This window comes from Aquarana catesbeiana, linkage group LG03 (assembly GCF_042186555.1).
Source record: "Aquarana catesbeiana isolate 2022-GZ linkage group LG03, ASM4218655v1, whole genome shotgun sequence".
Classification (NCBI taxonomy): Eukaryota; Metazoa; Chordata; class Amphibia; order Anura; family Ranidae; genus Aquarana; species Aquarana catesbeiana.
This window is the reverse complement of record NC_133326.1, coordinates 219,289,370-219,309,415: the sequence shown is the minus strand read 5'-3', so window position 1 is coordinate 219,309,415 and position 20,046 is coordinate 219,289,370. Positions and strand designations below refer to the sequence as shown.

General features: G+C 42.6%; 1 protein-coding gene across 1 annotated transcript in view; it reads right to left on the bottom strand.

Annotated features, from left to right (window-relative positions):
- Positions 1-20,046, bottom strand: part of SLC13A1 (solute carrier family 13 member 1) — a 96,684-nt gene that overhangs the window by 28,251 nt on the left and 48,387 nt on the right. Inside the window, exon 8 of the mRNA XM_073619787.1 lies at positions 3,762-3,916. Within this exon, the coding sequence (XP_073475888.1) occupies positions 3,762-3,916 (155 nt within the window). The remainder of the gene's footprint in view (positions 1-3,761; positions 3,917-20,046) is intronic.

The following is a 20,046-nucleotide window of genomic DNA, read 5'->3' as shown; positions in this document are numbered from 1 at the left end:
GACCGAATGCCTCAGCAAACCTACGCTGCATGGCCTCCCTGATCCTGCAAAGCCTGCGTAAGGATCCTCGTATTCGTGGTATCAAGGAGAAGGACCAATACTGGCTGGCAACCCTCCTTGATCCACGTTACAAGGGTAAGGTTGCGGACCTTATCTTGCCATCGCAGAGGGAGCAGAGGATGAAACATCTTCGGGAGGCCTTGCAGAAAGGTCTGTGCAACGCGTTCCCAGAGACTGGGAGGTTACAAACTCCTGTTTCTGGACAACGTGTTGCTGAGGCTTCGGTCAGTCAAAGAAGGAGCGGTGGAGAAGGTGGCCGTCTGACCGATGCGTTCAGACAATTTTTTGGTCCGCAGCCCCAAGGTATGATCGGTTCCAGCAACCATCGCCAGCGTCTGTTTTACATGGTGCAGGAATACCTAGGGGCAAGATCAGACTTGGACACCTTTCCCACCGAAAATCCTCTGGGTTACTGGGTCTTGAGGATGGATCACTGGCCAGAGCTTGCACAGTATGCAATTGAGCTACTGGCCTGTCCTGCATCCAGCGTTCTTTCGGAACGCACATTCAGTGCTGCTGGAGGCGTGGTAACCGATCACAGGGTGCGTCTGTCCACCGACTCGGTCGATCGGCTGACCTTCATAAAAATGAATGAGTCTTGGATCACCACCAGCTACCAAGCACCTGATGCTGATGTAACCGAATAATTTTTTTTGAAATCTCAGATCCCTTCAAAGACTGCCTATGCTGATGCTGAGTGACTATCCCTGAGTAATTATCCTCTTCCTCCTCAATCATCACGCTGATAGCTTGTAAGAACATTTTTGGTTCTGGGCGCCACCACCAGTGCCTAAGGCACAATTTTTCAGCCCCTGTTTAACAGGGGCGTGTAATTACAATTTTTGATGTAATACTTTGCAGCAGGGCTCGTTCCTGCATTCCAACTAGAGTGTCTGTGAGGGGTTGCAGTGTTGTGGCACCAGCACCAGTGCCTAGGGCCCAATTTTTCTGCCCCTGTCTAACAGGGGCATGTAATTACAATTTTTGATGCAATACTTTGCAGCAGGGCTCGTTCCTGCGTTCCAACTAGAGTGTCTGTGAGGGGTTGCAGTGTTGTGGCACCAGCACCAGTGCCTAAGGCCCAATTTTTCTGCCCCTGTCTAACAGGGGCGTGTAATTACAATTTTTGAAGCAATAATTTGCAGCAGGGCTCGTTCCTGCGTTCCAACTAGAGTGTCTGTGAGGGGTTGCAGTGTTGTGGCACCAGCACCAGTGCCTAAGGCCTAATTTTTCAGCTCCTGTTCAACAGGGGCATGTAATTACAATTCTTGATCTAATATTTCACAGCAGGGCCCTGTGAGGGCTTACAGTGTTGTGGCCACAGCAACACCTAAGGCCCAAATTTCTGCTGAGTATATAGGGCAGGACCCTACTTTCAAACATCTAACTTACAAACGACTCCTACTTGCAAACGGAAGGAGACAACAGGAAGTGAGATGAAATCTACCCCTAGGAAGGGAAATTCTCTCCTGTAAGAGTTAATATGGGAAAACAAGTTCTCCTTTCCACTGATGCTTTCCAATCCTTGTTCCACAAAAAAACCCAAATTTTCAAAAAACATTTTTCATTGGGACAAAAAAGTGAGGTGAAATCTTCTGAAGAGGAGGAAAGACAGCAAAACAAATGTCACAGGGGTGATAACCCTTCCCTATGTTTTCCAAAAAGCTTAGAAAAGATTTTTTGGCTGGAGCTAAACACGTTAAAAATGTTCAAAATTACAAACAGATTCTACTTAACAACAAACCTACAGTCCCTGTCTTGTTTGCACCGCCTGTATACTGCTGTTCAGAGTATATAGGGCCTGGTGGCCCCACACCTTTCCTTATTTTAATTTGGGTGCGGGGTTCCCCTTAATATCCATACAAGACCCAAAGGGACTGGTAATGGACTGGGGGGTACCCATGCCGTTTGTCTCACTGATTTTCATCCATATTGCCATGACCCGACATGACATTAAACCCGCAAGCAGTTTTAAATGAGATTTTTTCCTTTAAAAATGACATTTGGTGCAGGGACTGTTCTAAACATGGGAAACACGCGTCACTTTACAGGCATACTATAGACACCCCCCAGGTACGATATTTAAAGGAATATTTCACTTTTTTTTTTTTACTTTAAGCATCATTAAAATCACTGCTCCCGAAAAAACGGCCGTTTTTAAAACTTTTTTTTGCATTGATACATGTCCCCTGGGGTAGGACCCGGGTCCCCAAACCCTTTTTAGGACAATACCATGCAAATTAGCCTTTAAAATGAGCACTTTTGATTTCGAACGTTCGAGTCCCATAGACGTCAATGGGGTTCTAACGTTCGTGCGAACTTTCGGTCCGTTCGCGGGTTCTGGTGCGAACCGAACCGGGGGGTGTTCGGCTCATCCCTACTCAACATATGTGAAGATAATACACATAGAACACCAAGATTGAACTAACTGTACAAATGCATTTGCATTAAGGCAATGTTAGTTTTTGCCTGGAGTTCAGCTTTAAGTATATAATGTGATGTATTAATTAGTATTGTGAGTTGAGGTGTGCAAAGTACACTAGAGCACTAGACAGCAGAAATCACATTTTCTTAGATGACTCACTCTTTCTTAAGTTAATTTCCAACCATTCTTCTGCAAATGTTCAGCTTAGCCTAAACATGCTAATTTAAAGTAGTCTGTTATGCCGCGTACACACACGATCAGAATTTCAGCCCACAAAAGACAGATGAGAGTTTTTCGTCGGAAAATGCGACCATGTGTATGCTCCATCGGACTTATGCTGGCCGAATTCCAGCCAGAAAAAGATTGAGAGCATGTTTTTTCGGTCGGGAAAAGTTCCTATCCGAAAATGCGATCGTCTGTGGCAATTGCGATGCGCAAAATTCCTGTGCATGCTGGGAAACAATTCGACGCATGCTCGGAAGCATTGAACTTCGTTTTCTCGGCTCGTCATAGTGTTGTACATCACCGTGTTCTTGACGGTCCCAAGTTCAGCGAACTTTTGCGTGACCGTGTGTATGCAAGGCAAACTTGAGTGGAATTCCGTCGGAAAAGCCGTCATATCTTTTTCCGACGAGAAGTCCGATCGTGTGTACGCAGCATTAGACTTTTGGATGTACTTATGCATGGCCCAATTGCACTGTGCACTGCAAATGTAATTTTGAATAAGCTGCAAGTCCACAATATCATTGCAGAAATGAATGAATCAAAATAAAAATCACCATTCACAGGTGTCAGAAAATAGTTGGTGTCTGTGCATGCATGGGGAGTTAGGTGTAGTTGGGCACTTCTGGGTCCAACTAAATCCACAGATAGGGATGACAACATTGATGCAAAATGTTTTTTTTGTTTTTCTTTAGCACTGGTTCTGCATTCTACATGAGAGAGAAATGTACCCATGTAATGTAAATGTAAATGTAATTGGCCCCAGGAAACAGTCACATGACTGGCAATAAAAGTTAATTTGGAGAAGCAGTGTACAATCTTGGAGGAGCAAGGAATAAGGTAAGCATTCCTCTCATTTACATCCCCCTTGGACTAAATGTGCAAAACAGCTGATGGGGCACTCAAAAAGTATTTTTAAAGGCTGACCAAAGTTCATTTTAAATTTACACCATGCAATGTCATACCTCTAATTTTTCATTAATAATAATAATAATAATAATAATAATAATATAATATATATTGTGTATGGGTGAATGCTAAAATTTATACTTACGTTTGGAACTGTTCAGCAAATATCAAGTTAGTAGATGTACCAGTAATTGTGGTCAGGCCACCAAGTGTGGATGAATAAGCAATACACAAGCACATTGCTTTGCACATCATATGATTCTTTTTGTTTCTGTATCTGTCTTCTGAAACTGATTGAGTCTGCATTGGAAACAAAGACAAAGACTACCTGTAAATCATCTCTCTGTTAAAAAGTATACTCCTCATCCATTAAAAAGTGTACTCCTTCACATGTTCTGTATAATATAAAAAGAAGAGAGCACTCCTTGTTTTCAGTTAGCTTCTGGAGATTTCTTGCACCTTTTGAGCTTTACATCCTCAGTGAGCATGTGCTGTCCCTGTATCTTCTACCCCCTACAAAGCTCTCCTTTGCAGAAGAAAGCCTTCTGTCTCCTGCCAGCAGTCCAGAGGGGTTCCTTCACACAACTTACTTTATACATTCTTGTTTATGTACCACTCACCTCTCTGCTCCTTTTCCTTCTCCTGCAGGCTGATCACTCAAAGAGAGACTACAGATAAACTACATGCCCTGACAACATTTCAGCATTACTCCCATTACTCTTAGAGAGATATGAATGGATGTGGGGCTTTGGGACAGAGGCATAAATAAGGGGGGGGGGCATAAAATCCCCCTAGAGCATTCCTGGTGCAGCTACTGCTGTATTTTAGCATGGACAGCAGCCGCTTAATTCCTTCTCTGTTCCGTCACATGACACAAATGAGGGAAGATGTCCCCTCATTCTGAAGTTCCTGGTGACTGTGTTTCATATAAGAGGAAGATCTTTAATATGGGTGGAAGAAATCTGTACTAAGGGAAGTTGTACTTTTGGGGATCTGTACTAAGGTGGGAGGACTGTGCTGGGGGCTGTACTAAGTAGGGCGAAGATCTGTACCAGGGGGCTCTGTACTGGGGGGAGATCTGTATGTGGGTGGAGATGTACTGGGGGGGAGCTGTATTGTGGGGAAGATCTGTACTGGTTCTGTACTCCTCATCCTGGCACTCTGTGCATTATGTGATTTTGACCCTAGGTGCTCTGTGCATTCTGCACATTTGACCCCTGCACTCTGTGCCTTGTGCACTTCTGACTAATACACTCTGTGTGTTACTCACTCCTGACCCCTGTGCTCTATGTATAAGTCTTACTTGCAAGACTTACTTACTGTATGATCATGTAGGATTAAAATCTAGGCTATACGCTGGACCAAAGTTGGTGTCAGGTACTGGTATGGAGATCAAGATGCTAAGAGGGCTCCCCTTGCGGATACTCTAAATTCTTATGATCGGTGAAGATCATGATGGGATGTGCTGCACCTTCAAGCAAGTATCTCCATTCCTCCAAAGCTGTTTTAATGGCCCAAAGCTCTCGAACGCCGACATCATAATTCTTTTCCAGTTGTGTCATTTTTCTTGAAGAAAAGGATATCATCCAGATACACAACGATGAAGTTGTCAATATAGTCTCGAAAAATATAGTTCACAAAATGCTGGAACGTGGCTGGAGCATTACAGAGTCCAAACGGCATCACCAAATATTCAAAGTGTCCGAAACGAGTTTGGAATGCCGTCTTCCACTCATCCCCCTCACGAAAGCGAACCAGAGTGTAAGCACCTTGTAAGTCCAGTTTAGAGAAGACTTGAGCAGAACGGAATCGTTGGAAGAGTTCCGGGATGAGGGGGAGAGGGTAGCGATTTTTGATGGTGATCTTATTCAGCTCTCGGTAGTCTACACAAGGCCTCAGCGTTTTATCCTTCTTTTCAACAAAAAAGATGCCCGCATCTGCAGGGGATGAAGAAGGACTAATAAACCTCTTTTCCAGGTTTTCATCGATGTATAGTCATAAGGTCTCAAGTTCAGTCTCTGACATGGGAAAAATGCGACCAAAGGGAATTTCAGAGCCTGGAAGCAATTCAATAGGGCAGTCATAGGGACGATGAGGTGAAAGAGAGTCCGTTCTTTTCTTATCGAATACATCCAGGAATTCTTGGTAGGCAGAGGGTACATATGGATTGGTACTAGAAACAGGTTGTATGGTCAGGCAACTGGTAAAATCTTTAAGACTAGGGGCAAGGCAATGCTGCTGACAGTAGGTAGATGAAAACAGAACTTCATTCTTGAGCCAGTCGATGTGAGGGTTGTGTGCTTGTAACCAGGGGACTCCCAGAATGACCGGAAACATAGGAGATCATATTATATCAAAGAGTACCAGTTCTTTATGGCCAGAATTGAATGTCATAGGGATTGGCAGAGTCTCATGGGTAATCAGTCCAGAACTGGGTAGACAGCCATCGGCCAAATGCACTGTTAACTGCTGCGTCTTGGTAACAAGGGGAATTGAAAGTCCTTTGGCCAAGGTTATGTCTAAGAAGCAGCTACTGGCTCCAGAGTCGATGATAGCAGAAATCTGGACCTCTCTTTCTGCCACCGATAGGGAGATAAGAAGAGCAGGGTGAGATGATATAAGTCCTGACACTTGACAGTGCATTAGGGGGCTTGTAGGATGACTTCTTTGGCCTGATGTGGCAATTTTGTAAGAAATGACCTTTGTCCCCACAATAAAAGCAAAGATTCGCCTCTCGGTGGTAGAGCCTTTCTTCAGGCGACAGAGCAGGATGGACCAGGCCAATCTGTCTGGGCTTGACTTCAGGCATAAGAAAGCTGGAGTAACCGGATGCCGAAGGAAAGGAAGTTTCAGGTAATCTTTGGGCTGGTTGGGCAGTCTGGGATTTTTCAGGGTAACGTTCTCGTAAGCGCCTATCCAGCTGTATGGTTAACTGGATGAGGCCCTCTAAGGTATCCGGGATTGCTACCCTGGCTAGCTCATCCTTGAGGGACTCTGATAAGCCCAGTCGATATTGGTATCTTAGGACAGCTTGATTCCAGCATGTATCTGCAGCCCATATGCATAAGTCCACTGTGTAATCTTCTGTGGGGCGCTGCCCCTGCTGCAGGGTGTGCAGGGCATTCCCAGCCTTAGCCATACGTTGGGGGTCATCGTATAACTGGGCTATAGCCTTGAAGACAGTGTCAACAGTGTCAGTGATGGGACTCTTTTGTTCTAACAGTCCGTGGCCCCAGACCGGGGGATCGTCCAAGAGTAAGGATATAATGAATCCTTGCAGTCTCTGCACCACTTGGGTAAGTGCAGAGACCTGTTGACACATAGCCTCTACAGGGGAAGCACCTCTGTCGATCTCTGACATGGCTGGATTATACTGTCAGGTACTGGTATGGAGATCGAGATGCTAAGAGGGCTCCCCTTGTGGCTAAGTGCAGCGCGCCCCTGGAGTTGGGAACAGGGAGCACGGTGCCCAAAGAAGCATGGTTGGCCAGGTGCTTATTTGCGGTCAGATGGGCTTGGCTACTGAGGGATGACCAGAGCAGGCAGAGCTGAACCTGCTGTGTTCTGGTAAATGGAGAAACCGGCAGTCAGGCCAGAGGTCATACTGTAGTGTAGTGTATAGTGTAGACTATAGTTAGTCCAGAGCATAAACGGGGGTGAGCCAAGATCAAACACGGAAGATAGGAACAAGCAGGGTCCAACTACAAGCTGAAGGTCAAGCCGGGTAATTAGGAAACAGAGGCAGGGTTCAGAAGCAGGCCAAGGGTCAAACCGGAGAGAGGCCAAAGCAAGCCGGGTCACAACGGGTAATCACAATCAGGAAACAAGGTCAAGGCACACAGGGAAGCTGTCACGCCACTTGCGTGCTGTCGCGTGTGCACAGTATTGCGGGTGCGTGTGCGCCGATGCGGGCTGGCATGCGCCAGTGCGTGCTGACGCACGGCGCGCGATCGTGCACGTCTTCGAACCCTCTGTGAGGGTCTATGTAGGTTCTGGGCAACATTGCCAGTTCTGTGACAGCCATGTCCCTGACAGCTGGCCTAAAAAGCACCCATGGTAAACGAATGCTCACACTTGTGTCACTGTAGGTTCCCTTGGCACTTAAATATTTTTAGGCCAGGTCAGCATGACTTTAAAGAAACTATAATAGTTTTTGGGTTAATGTTTTAAATGTACTCCATGAAGTTAAATACTATAGGCATATAGGCTGTTCAATTTTCTACGGCAGGGGGATTAACCCCAGAGCTGAGTGAATGAGGTAAAACTCTGCTGACTTCCATCATCCAATCATGTGCAGACAAAAAGGCTTTTTTTGTATTCTCCTTGAATGAGATTAGGTATTCTATGCAAAAAGAAGTTTAACTTCAATTATTCTGTGTAAAATTCCCTTGCAAAATTAAAAGCCTAATTGCCTTTAGTAAATCAACCCCTATGGCATTTACCGTTTTATGCCATAAAGTTGCACTCAGTTGGGTAAGGTCTACAAATCACTTTAAGCTGGTATTCTGTTTGACTTTTTTAAATTCATTCACTTAAATGTCATATAAGATAAAAACATGTTTATGTACTTTCAAAAGTAATGTTTAATATTTTTAAATCTGCATTTTTAAATAAATAATACCTGTTTTTTATGCTTTAATATCATTGTTCAGTTATGGCCTCTATGATTAAGCCCCTAAAAGGGCCAAACGCATCTCACACTCATGCAACAGGGAGTCGTGCCTGTGTCCAGATTGCTGCCATTTTGTTCTACTGAAGCCTGACAAGCTGGTCCTGTCTGTCTTGCACGAGTCCACCCACTTGCCGATCCAACTGATACAGGTTTGTGGGGCAATTGAGTGGTACTATTTTCATTGTTTTGGGCTACAAGTGGCCATTTCATCTAACATTACCTCAGAATGGTCCACTGTTATCACAGTTACAGCATGGGCAAAGACATCAAAAATACAATATAAGCACATTAAAACACATTTCCCAAAATAAAATATTCCAATATGGAATACCATAAAGTTCCTTTTTCTTTAAGTTATATGACAGTTGAACTCAGAAATTAGTAATACCATCTCATAACCAAAATCAGATAGCATGCACTCTGGTAAGCAAAAGATTGTAGGAAACAATAGACCTCTTCCTACTGGAAGAAGGGAACATGGTAGCGCACTGGGTAGAGATAGAAAAAAGAGAAAGGGTTGGTGGTAGTAAAAAAGAGAAGAGGTTCCGTCCTATTCTGTCTTGCCACCTGTGGCTGAAATGAAAGCAGTAATAAGACCAATGAGTTCTCAATTAACTTTAAAGCCTTTGTTCTCCCAATATTCCCTATTCCTGATATCTGCCTGCTGTACCATGTACTTGTATGAGAAAGTATCCTGTTCTCATTAGATTGCTTCCTTTGTGTGAAATCTCTGGTGATTCTACCAGTCCCTCTGCTTTCCTATTAAAAACTGACTACACTAAACAGAAGAACATACCATGGCCAGTTCTCCAGCTGTGCTGGGAATGCAGTCTGCTCTCCTCCAATGATCAGACTTGTCCTGACACGACCCCCATGCACAGCCATTCACTGGGAAGCTCAGTGTACAGCTGTTTCTCCTCCCCCAGCTCACTATGCAGCTGAGAACAGAGGGAATGTGATCACTTATAAAAAACGTATTTATAATGTTTTTTTTTATATCAATACACAAATGTTTTGCCTTTCATCTCTATTTCAAACGGAATAGGTCATGTTACAAGGTGATTGAAAGGTGCGCCCCTTTTGCTTGAGCTGGACCTTAGTGGGCACTGAGAGATTTCCTTGATCGATCGGGTAATCAAGACACCATAGATGTGTATGGGTTATCAAGAGTACAATGTATTGAAGAGTTTTCACATGTTATATAGGGTAGCAACATAATACAACATTAAGGGGCAGTCCCTTGGAATATCCAATCATAGAAGTACAAGTACCATGAGTTATATGTCACATATACTTGCATAGTATTCTGCCTAGAGATATGACTATAAAGTTCTTATCTAACTATACCTTCTTAACCCTTAACTAAACTATAGCATTTGGAACATTGGTCCGAGGCTGAGGTGTGAGGTACGCGATGTCTCTTGATAATGTTCTGAGATAAGTCTCACTTGCAACCAAAGGCGGTTTCCTGCTAGCTGCAACTGCACATTCTTCAATAAGAAATACATTATTTTGCAAATAAGCCTTGCGTGTGCATTTCAGCTTCTTCTAACATAAGCAGTTTATAAGTTCAACTTAAAGCATCACTCTAGACTAGATATCTTACTTGATGAGCCATTTCCTAACAGTGATCATTTACAATCACTTTAAGTAGTGAAAGTCAGATACTATTCTATGCTATGGAGAACAGTGTTCCATGTTCTTCTACGGCCCAGTTAAAGTGGAGTTCCACCCAAAAGTGCAAGCTTCACTTATATGTCTCCTCCCTCCGGTGCCACATTTGGCACCTTTTGGGGGGGGGGGGAGCGGGTACCTGTTTTTGACAGGTACTTGACCCCACTTTCGTCGGACGTTGCCACAGCGAGGTACGTCAGAAGTTCAGCCCCCTCCTTATCCGCCGCCGGGCCATTCCGAAAGCGCAGTGCGTTTCGCATATGTGCAGTAGGCAAGGCTTTACTGCCGGGATCCCTTACAAGCCATGGTGGAGGCATGGAAACATTGGCTGGGGTGCCGACATCACTGGATTCCAGGACAGGTAAATGTCCTAATATTAAAAGTCAACAACTACAGTATGTGTAGCTGCTGACTTTAAATATTTTCGTGGGGGGGCTGGACCGCCGCTTTAAAGAAGCTAAAATCAGATACCAACCTTTGCTCTGGAGAACTAGGTGTCCCATGTTCTTCCACAGGCTGGCCGTCACAGGCCATATAGTTAACAAAAATAACATTGAAAGTGTTTATTTATCACATAAAATAAAGTCTTATTTGTAATGTATGACATATCCTGCAAAGACAACAGTCAAAAGATCTTTACTAGAATTTACCTTTGTTTAAGGCACACATTAAATATCAGAAAAAAGAAATTCTGTCTGCTTAAAATTCTTTCAGCGTCTATACATTATAACGAAACCCTTTATACTATGCACTTGATGCCTTCTTGGACAGATTTGACACCAAATTATGATTACTGAATTAGCGATCTGTCCAACTCTCTTCCTGTCAAGACTGTCAAGTAGAAATTACCAGGGAACCCACATCTTTTCACATGATATAATAAAACAGTTTTGAACACTGGCAACTAGAACGAAAGGAAATAGATTTTCAGGGTATAATCATTTCTGTGTATTATTCATTGATAAGCTGCAGCACACAAGCACGTTTATAGATCAATTATAGGTAGTTTAAAGCATAAAAAAGATCTATTGATCAGTTATTTTTTGAACTTCTGACATGTACGTGACTATTTGTGTAATTAGTTGAATTTTCTAAAATAGAGAAACCAGAAACATTTAGGCATGTTCCATTAAAAATCAGATTCTTGTTGTTGGTAGCAGGAATCTGGCAGGTTTTTAAGGTTAGTGTCACAAATGTGGCAGGAATATATGTTACTGCACCCTTAGATACTGTTTTCTACTAGTCAGGTTTGTGACTTTTCAGTTCGATTTTGTTAGCCAGTTGGTTGGTGTTTATGAATCCTCTGGTAGGACACAGTGTAGCATAGTTGCCAACAAAAAAAATCAGAATTGGAGCATGGTAGCTTATAATTGTGAATTAGCAATATTAAAAAAGACAGCAGCGCTTGCCAACATTGAACATTACTTGTGGAGCATATACCTGATAATAAATAAAACTAGATGTCCTGGTGGCAAATCTGTTGCAAATTTCAAAGAAAGAAAAGCTGGTGATGTATAAAATAAGCACAGCATTAGTAAACAAAATTGGCCTTGGTTAACTTGTAACGCTTTCTTCGGGAACTACTATTACTAAATAGAAAGGCTAAAGAATATGGTTTAATTCTAAAACCTAAAACATCATAAATGTCATTAGCTGGTTACTATAACTGGAATACAAAAATTCTCATTGCAGACAAACAGAACTTCTGACAAACACAATATTCAGTAGTAATGCATGTTGCTGGCCATGGTATATATATAATATACAACTTAGAGATGAACCCATTCATCAAGTGACATTCCTCAAGAAATATTCCTTCTATTCTATGAATTTATTTGGAGGAAATAAAAATAGTTCTGCAAGCCTCTTCCATTTTGCTCCTGCAGTTTTCGAATATGTTACCCTGCACATGAGGTCTTATGTTCCTCATAAATAAGCAGACATTGATTTACCTGCCACTGTTGATAAGTCAGATATTTTATTTTATTCAAGAGTGACCACAAGAATGTATGAGTTAACACTCAAGTCATTTGGGACTCTAGTAACATAATAACATACAAGACAAGCACACTTTATAGGTGTGCTACATTCTAACACAAGAAAATATAATAATGTTATGTGATTTATTTGATAAAAAATGTGAGGACTGTCAGATATTGAGGTTTGAGCAGTTGTCAGTCTAGGACAGGGGGCTCCAAACTTTCTGAACAAGGGGCTGGTTTACTGTCCTTCAGACCTTAGGAGGGGTCGAGCTGTGGCCAGTGGGAGTAGAATATGCTCGGCATCAGTGCCCCATCATTGATTCTAATGGGATGAATAATGCCCTATCATTGGTGCCAGTTGGTGGAATAGTGTCCCAAGGGAGAGATAAAGGCAAGCAAAGGGCCACATCTGGCCCCTGGGCCACAGTTTGGAGACCACTGGTCTAGGATATCAGAGGACAGCAATGCTGGGGCTTGTAGTTCTATAAACTGTCAATAACAATGCTGGGAGTTGTAGTTCTTCAGAGGCTGTACAGAAATGCTAGTACTTTCAGTTAGGCCTTATGTACACTGCAGCTGGTAAACGGATGTTTAGGAGCAGTTGGGCGTTTTTTTAGCTCCTGAACTCTCCTCAATATTATTTTATGGTTACATGTATGAGAGGGAGAGAGAGAGAAAGAGAGATTATATCTTGTAAAAATAGGAGTGACATAATCACTGTATGTATATATATATATATATATATATATATATATATATATATATATATATATATATATTGATAGATATACTGTATATAACTTGTTGTAGCACCTAGGTTTTCAGTAAATAAGCATAATGTAAAAATACATAACAACTTTATTTGATAGTTGTGCCGATGAATGATATCAGCTTGTTTGGCTTTACAATGTTTCTTATCTCTGTATAGTTAAGCGTCAAAGATATTCCTAGTGACACTGTTTGAATGAACTTGCTTGGGTTCAAGGTAGCTAAGGTTAGTTGGGGTTGATGTACTGTGGATCATTTCCCAAACAGTAATAGTGACATTTGGGCTCGGCTCACACTGGTGTGATGCGGGAAACCCTGCAAATCCAGTGTGGGTTCCCGTATCGCACCTGAATCGCTGGCGGTTCACACTGCCCTATGCGAACCCCTGTAGGTGTCAATACAAAGTTAATGACACCCCCAGATCGGTTTGCAGATTGCAGTGCGAGCTGTAAATTCGGACAGTCCTGATGAGGCTTAATTTTTTTTAAGCCTCAGCAGGACTCATCCCAAAATAACTGTCACACTGGTCCTGCTCAGTTTGAAACATTTGTCACTGTCAAAGTGAATTATTAATTTTATGAATAATTCACAACTGCTTACAATTAAAGACCAATCACAGTCAATTTTGCTTTCTGCATACATTTGCTGAACATTTACACTCTGAAAATAAGAAGATTTTGTGTAGGATTTTAGAACTCCATATTATCTTGATAGGAATTATGAAACCTAACTCCTGAAATTTAATTGGAAAAAAAAGGAAGTTTTGTGTGCAAAAAAGGAGAACATATTCTCTTTGTTCTGGGGTGAACTGTGATCCTGGGTCTCTTTCTTATTTTTGCAAGTAGGATGGGGATTAATATTCTTGGGGGGGGCAATTTAACTTGACTTTTGAAAAGTTTGAAAAGGGTTGGTTTCTAGGCACATGGCTTCAAAGGGTGTATTGGTTGCCTTTTGGTTGGGGGTGTAGGAAGAGAGGTAAGGAAGTGACAAATCTGCATTATTATCCAGAGTGTGAATACAGTAGTAGGCTCTGATTCTATTTGTTCTATAGTGATTGAAATCCACAGTCTTTAAAAGAGTAGTATGGGATTTGTGGAAAAAAAAAAAAAACTCACCTAGGTGGATGCAGCATTGGCCCAATGCTGCATCGCAACCCCGCCGGCTCCAGACCAACAACTGAGTGACCAAATACTGCTGAATGCTCAGCTGTCCATCTTTAGGCTGCAGAGAACTGGTGACTGCAAGCCAACGGCTCTACTCTGCCCCTCCAGTGCTCACTGTAGAAGTGGGCTTTGCAGGGGGCGGGGATGCGAGAGTGGCTAGCTCAGGATCTCAACGGCTTGCTGCGAGGTGGACCCAGCTGCTGGTCCAAGCATCTGGGTGGATCCAACTGTAAAACAAGACACAGAAGTGCAGGGTGAACTGCCCTCCTGTAATCCATAGGAGAAGTACAGCCTAAAAAGCTTTAAGTTTGGTACGGAAGTTAGCATTTCCGATAATCAGAGTCATAGGAGTGTAGTGCATAGCCTTCGCTATTAGTCCATGTCCCTGGGTATTCGATTGAGTACAATGACTGGGTTCAGAAGGTAGTGGCTAAGATAGAGAAGACCCTGTAGTGGGAATTCAATATGTTGTTTTTCAAATTTAAATCCTCTTCTTACATGCAGCATGTTTGCACCAACCCACCACTCTGGTAATACAAACAACTCTATGGTGGAGCAGGGGAGCAGGGAATCACATGCCTCTCCCTTATTTCTTGTGTTTAGACAGACAACTGCTTTGAAATTTGGTTTTATTTCAATTTTGAGTTTTATTTTAAGGAAGGCATTTGGGAGCTTGACCATTAAAGGGATTGTAGTTAAAACAAAAAATAGGTTTATGCTTACCTGCTCTGTGCAATATTATTGCACAGAGTAGCCCCTTACCTTCTCTTCTGGGGTACCCTGCCGGCTATCTCCTCTTCTAGCAGATGGGGGCAGATGTGCCAGAGAGCGCTTCTGAGTTCTGAGGCGGGCTGTGTGCATTCATAGACACACACACACAGCATGGCTCGGCCCCACCCCCTGCTCTCTGCTCATAGGATTTGACTGACAATGGCAAAAGCCAATGGCTCCCACTGCCACCTGTAAAAGCAAGGAGAGGGGAAGGAAGATATACAGCTGGGCACAGCGCTGGAACGATAGAGGACTCAGGTAAGTGTTAGGGAGGGGGGGACAGCTAGTGGAAGGTTTTTGACCTTATTGCAGAGAATTGTCAGGATCACTTATTGCTCCTGTTCCTCTTTCCAGCATCCAGGGTTTTGGCTATGGGACTCTCCTTGTCTGTTTGTCCACCTGCAGGCTGATTAATGTGATCAGTCTCTGGGTGGAAACCAAACCAAGCCTGTTATAAGCCAGCTCAGACCTTATTTGGATGCTTGTGATAGAAAGTGATACGAATGTTGTTCCTGATTAAGCTCCCTATCTGATTGCCCTGATTTGCTAGTTTGGATTTCCCTGTGTATGACTTTGGACCGGATTATCAGACTATTCCTTGAACTGAGCCTGCCTTTTACCTGGACATAGAACCATATTATCTGTCTGCTAACCGCAAGTATCTATTTGCTTTGCTCAGTTCGCATCTGCCCTAGCGTGGTGGCCAGACACTATAGCATTGTGTGTAAGTCCTGGGGGCAACAGAGTACCGGTAGGCATGCTTGCCTTATGGGAAAGAGGGCTGCTATAGGTGAAGAAACATAGTAACCAGCTATAGTGTCTGACCCCCTGCGTTGGGGTAGACGTTACAAGAATACATTAAGGTAGAACGCCTTTAGGGTTTAGAACCACTTTAAGCTTTGAAGAAGTTAGAGAAGTCTGTGGAGGATGTTAATCTTCTAGAAAGTTATGTTTTAATTAAAATAATAGCTCAATCAGTAGCTATAAAGAATTCCAAAAATGAAAGGACATTAGCCCTAAACTGATGTGTGCCTCCATTATTGCCTTCATTAGGTAAACAGATAGTGATGCTAAGTGGGGGATTTGTCTGGGGCCTAAATGTAATATATGTACAGAATCTATTAACTAGGGTAGAATCTCTATTAAACCTAGTGATTTGTCCTTAAACCTGATGTTTGCCATTTATTTAGTTGTTAGCTGATGACCCATAGTGAGATACATCTGCAGGTCGACTCCTGACAGCAGTATGGTTGTCAATGGGAATACATATACACATTCACAAAGATGTTTGAGCGACCAAACAATTATAATTTTACTAAAAGGGGATAATAAACACTTCTCACTTTATATGGCAATGTGAGTTTGACTTTAGCAATGGACTTTGGTTGTTCAGAGAAACTAAGAAAATAAAGGGCAATTAGTATTATACATGTTAATGAACTCATCTAATTAATGAGCACCGTAAACTTGCACATTGCCATCACAATGTGCGACGTCGTCGGAAGTTCCCGCCCCGTTGTGATGGCAACGAAGATAACACTGAACACACACAATTTGCGGCGGCCATCCGCACTGACTCCTGGGAATAATTACACAGACCTCCCAGGAGACAGTGCTGCGCCGGATATTACGACCATACCCGCCCATACCCGCCCATACCCGCGGGGGTCATAGACAGGGAACAAACAAGAAAGCACAGATTTACAGGTATTACAGGTACACCCTCTTAAAAAAAAAAAATTCTTCCATTTAACAATGTAAGCAATGCAATAATGCGATGGAGCTAAACTTAGAAATTTGTGTGGACTTCCGCTTTAAAGGTCGTTGGATTCTCCCTCTAGCTGCTGATTATATATTACACCCTGAATTTACCGAACTCATGGAGAGACTGATCAGATGATACAATAAACTACTTTTAGATTATATAGTATTTCATTGGTCCACAGACTCTGTGCAAAACTGACAAGCAAGAAGTCAGTCTGCCTGTTTATAATATTAAAAGCTGTTTTCTTCCCATATACATTTTTCATTGAAAAGGATATAGAGCAAAATCCTTAAAACATTAGCACACATTAATGAAACAATTTATGATAAGCTGTTAAAATAACCTACAGACTCCTTTTAATCAGATATATGTTGTTTAACCAAATACATTAATAGCACAGACAAATTAGGACAATTAAATTATTTCCAGAGTACCTTGTTCCAGATCACATCTAAGAGGAAACTCAAATAGTTATTAGATCTAGTTTATCAGTAGATACGTGCAATATAAAAATCATGTAACAGCTGTAAATAGCTGTAAATAGGCAGTTCCTCTGGATGAATTCAGCTTATTTAGTTCTACCATGTTTCTGCTTTCTGTATTGTTTTGTCCTAAGTGTCAAAGGCATTGCCATTGAACTTCCTTGGGTTCAAGGTACCTTAGTTTAGTGGAGGTTGATGACCTGTGGATCATGACATTTAAAGTGACACTAACTTGCAAACACAAATGACAATAGAAAATATAAATGATCAATAACAACCTATGATAGAGTATGATCTTGTCAGCAAAACTGGTTTACTTAAAAAACATTTTGCTGTCGCTAGGCAGAAAAGAAGCAAAAAAAAAAAAAAAAACATATCTAGAAACTAAACCAAAATTTAACCTAACCCCTAAACATAACCATTAAAAAAATCTGTACTTAGAGAACATGGAAGCAGCCAAAGTGACATCTCCCTAGGACTAATGCGGCCAACACATCTTTGGTGTTGGTAAGTTCCAATACATTACATTTTCCAAGTGTTCATATTGGCCATAACAGAAGTTATTTGTAAAGGTAGTTCTGATATATACAGAATACAAGTGGAGATGCAGATCTTTAATATGGCCATCCTTGAGTTCTTGTCTTTAAATATTCAGCTGATGATTATAGTATGTAGGCTTTTTTTATTTTCTCCCCTATGTTAGTAGAACATTGATCACATTGGTATCTTTATAGTGTTAATAGCCTTCAGAAAACCTTTTCCCTGATTCTGAAGCCAAAGCATTCTCAGCTCCGGTTATCAAACCCTCATTGCAATCTAATTGTGTACATCCTTAACCATTCAGGAAGGCATTACTCCTGTTACTGCTTCACCCAATGCCAGTGTGCAGCTAGAATGACATCTAAAAAAAAGTGCTTTTCGGGGAAGAGTTTCTGAAGAATAGAAGGATTGGCTGCAGTCACAGGGCTTCCTGTTCTAATCTTGTATTTGGAAAATTATATAAAAGCCTAATAAAGCTAAAACAAGTGTACTTTCCAACTTTACTATAGCTGTCATAAGTTCTGAATTGCAATTGCAACATACTAAATGATTGGAGCTGCGTGTTAATCATTCTTTATAATTATTGCTCTGGTTTAGTATTGGTCACTTTACTTTCATGGACCATTAAAAGGTCATACACACTAAATAGTGAATATAGACTGTGTGTGTGTTTACCGTGTTTATGGAATTGCATGTTTCCTAACCTTATTTACTTTAGTTGCTTTTATGCTTTTCCAAAATGCTTAGGAATTGGCTTCTCCCACACAGCAGATGACTGATAGCAAGGCTAGTTAATAGTAACAGAGGACTCATTCACACTGCCTGCATGCTTAATGCTCCTTTTTGGAGTGCAGGTAGCTGTCAGTGCCGCTATAAGGGGGAAAGGTGATGCACATTTTAGCGCATTACAGTGTTTACAGTGTTTACTTTTTTCATTTCTTAAACTTTATTTGAGGTGTCAAAAGTGACATTTGATTCATATGTCCAAACAGCTGTGCTGTGACAGGCGGTGCCTCTCAGTGCACTACGGTAAGTTGTGTCACACCCAGGCCTTTTATTGGCAACATCGGATGTGCATTGAAGTTTCTCTTTTTAATGAATAGCACATTTTGGTTGTGTTCTTTTTTTGATGGATATCCTATTTTTACGTAAACTCCTTGCCCATCTGCAGCCTTGCTCCTCAGTGCAGCCTAATCAGTGCCCATCTGCAGCCTTGCTCCTCACTGCAGCCTGATTAGTGCCCATCTGCAGCCTTGTTCCTCACTGCAGCCTGATTAGTGCCCATCTGCAGCATTGTTCCTCACTGCAGCCTGATTAGTGCCCATCTGCAGCATTGTTCCTCACTGCAGCCTGATTAGTGCCCATCTGCAGCATTGTTCCTCACTGCAGCCTGATCAGTGCCCATCTGCAGCATTGTTCCTCACTGCAGCCTGATTAGTGCCCATCTGCAGCATTGTTCCTCACTGCAACCTGATTAGTGACCATCTGCAGCATTGTTCCTCACTGCAGCCTGATTAGTGCTCATCTGCAGCATTGTTCCTCACTGTAGCCTGATTAGTGCTCATCTGCAGCATTGTTCCTCACTGCAGCCTGATTAGTGACCATCTGCAGCATTGTTCCTCACTGCAGCCTGATTAGTGCTCATCTGCAGCATTGTTCCTCACTGCAGCCTGATTAGTGCCCATCTGCAGCATTGTTCCTCACTGCAGCCTGATTAGTGACCATCTGCAGCATTGCTCCTCCTCACTGCAGCCTGATTAGTGCCCATCTGCAGCATTGCTCCTCACTGCAGCCTGATTAGTGACCATCTGCAGCATTGCTCCTCACTGCAGCCTGATCAGTGTCCATCTGCAGCCTTGCCGAAATAGACAGAGCCGGATCTCCTGTGTACTCGGCTCGACGTCACGCTCAGTCCTGCCCCTTGGCCCGGATCCTATGATGGACATAACACCGGTCCAATGCAGGTCAATGCTAGGGGCCATCCAGGGGGTGGGACTGAGCGTGACTGCGAGCAGAGCCAAGTACACAGGAGATCCGGCTCTATTTTGGCGGTGCTTGTCCCCTCCTTCCCCTCGGTGGCAGCCTATATTGGCGTATAACATGCGCACACGATTTTCCCCCCATTTTAAGGGGGAAAATGTGTGTGTTATTACGCCAAACTCATAAACGGTGCATTAAACGTATCCTCTCTGCAAAATACAAGCATTAAACGTATTCACTCTGGAGAAGAGACAGTTGAGAGGAGATATGATAGCGATGTACAAATACCTTACTGGTGACCTTAGCATAGGAAAAAAAACTTTTCAATGGGAGGGAGTTTAAAAAGACACGCGGTCATTCATTGAAACTGGAAGAGAAGTGGTTTAACCTTAAAGGGGTTGTAAAGGCAGAATGTTTTTCATCTGAATGCATTCTATGCATTAAGATACATTAAAAAGCTTTCTGTGTGCAGCAGCCTCCATCACCACCCCCCACCAACACTTACCTGAGGTCCCTCTCTGTCCAGTGATGTCCACGAGTGTCTCAGCCATCCAAGATTCTCCTTCCTGATTAGCTAAGACACAGCAGTGGCGCCATTGGCTCCCGCTGATGTCAATTACAGTCAGCTATCCA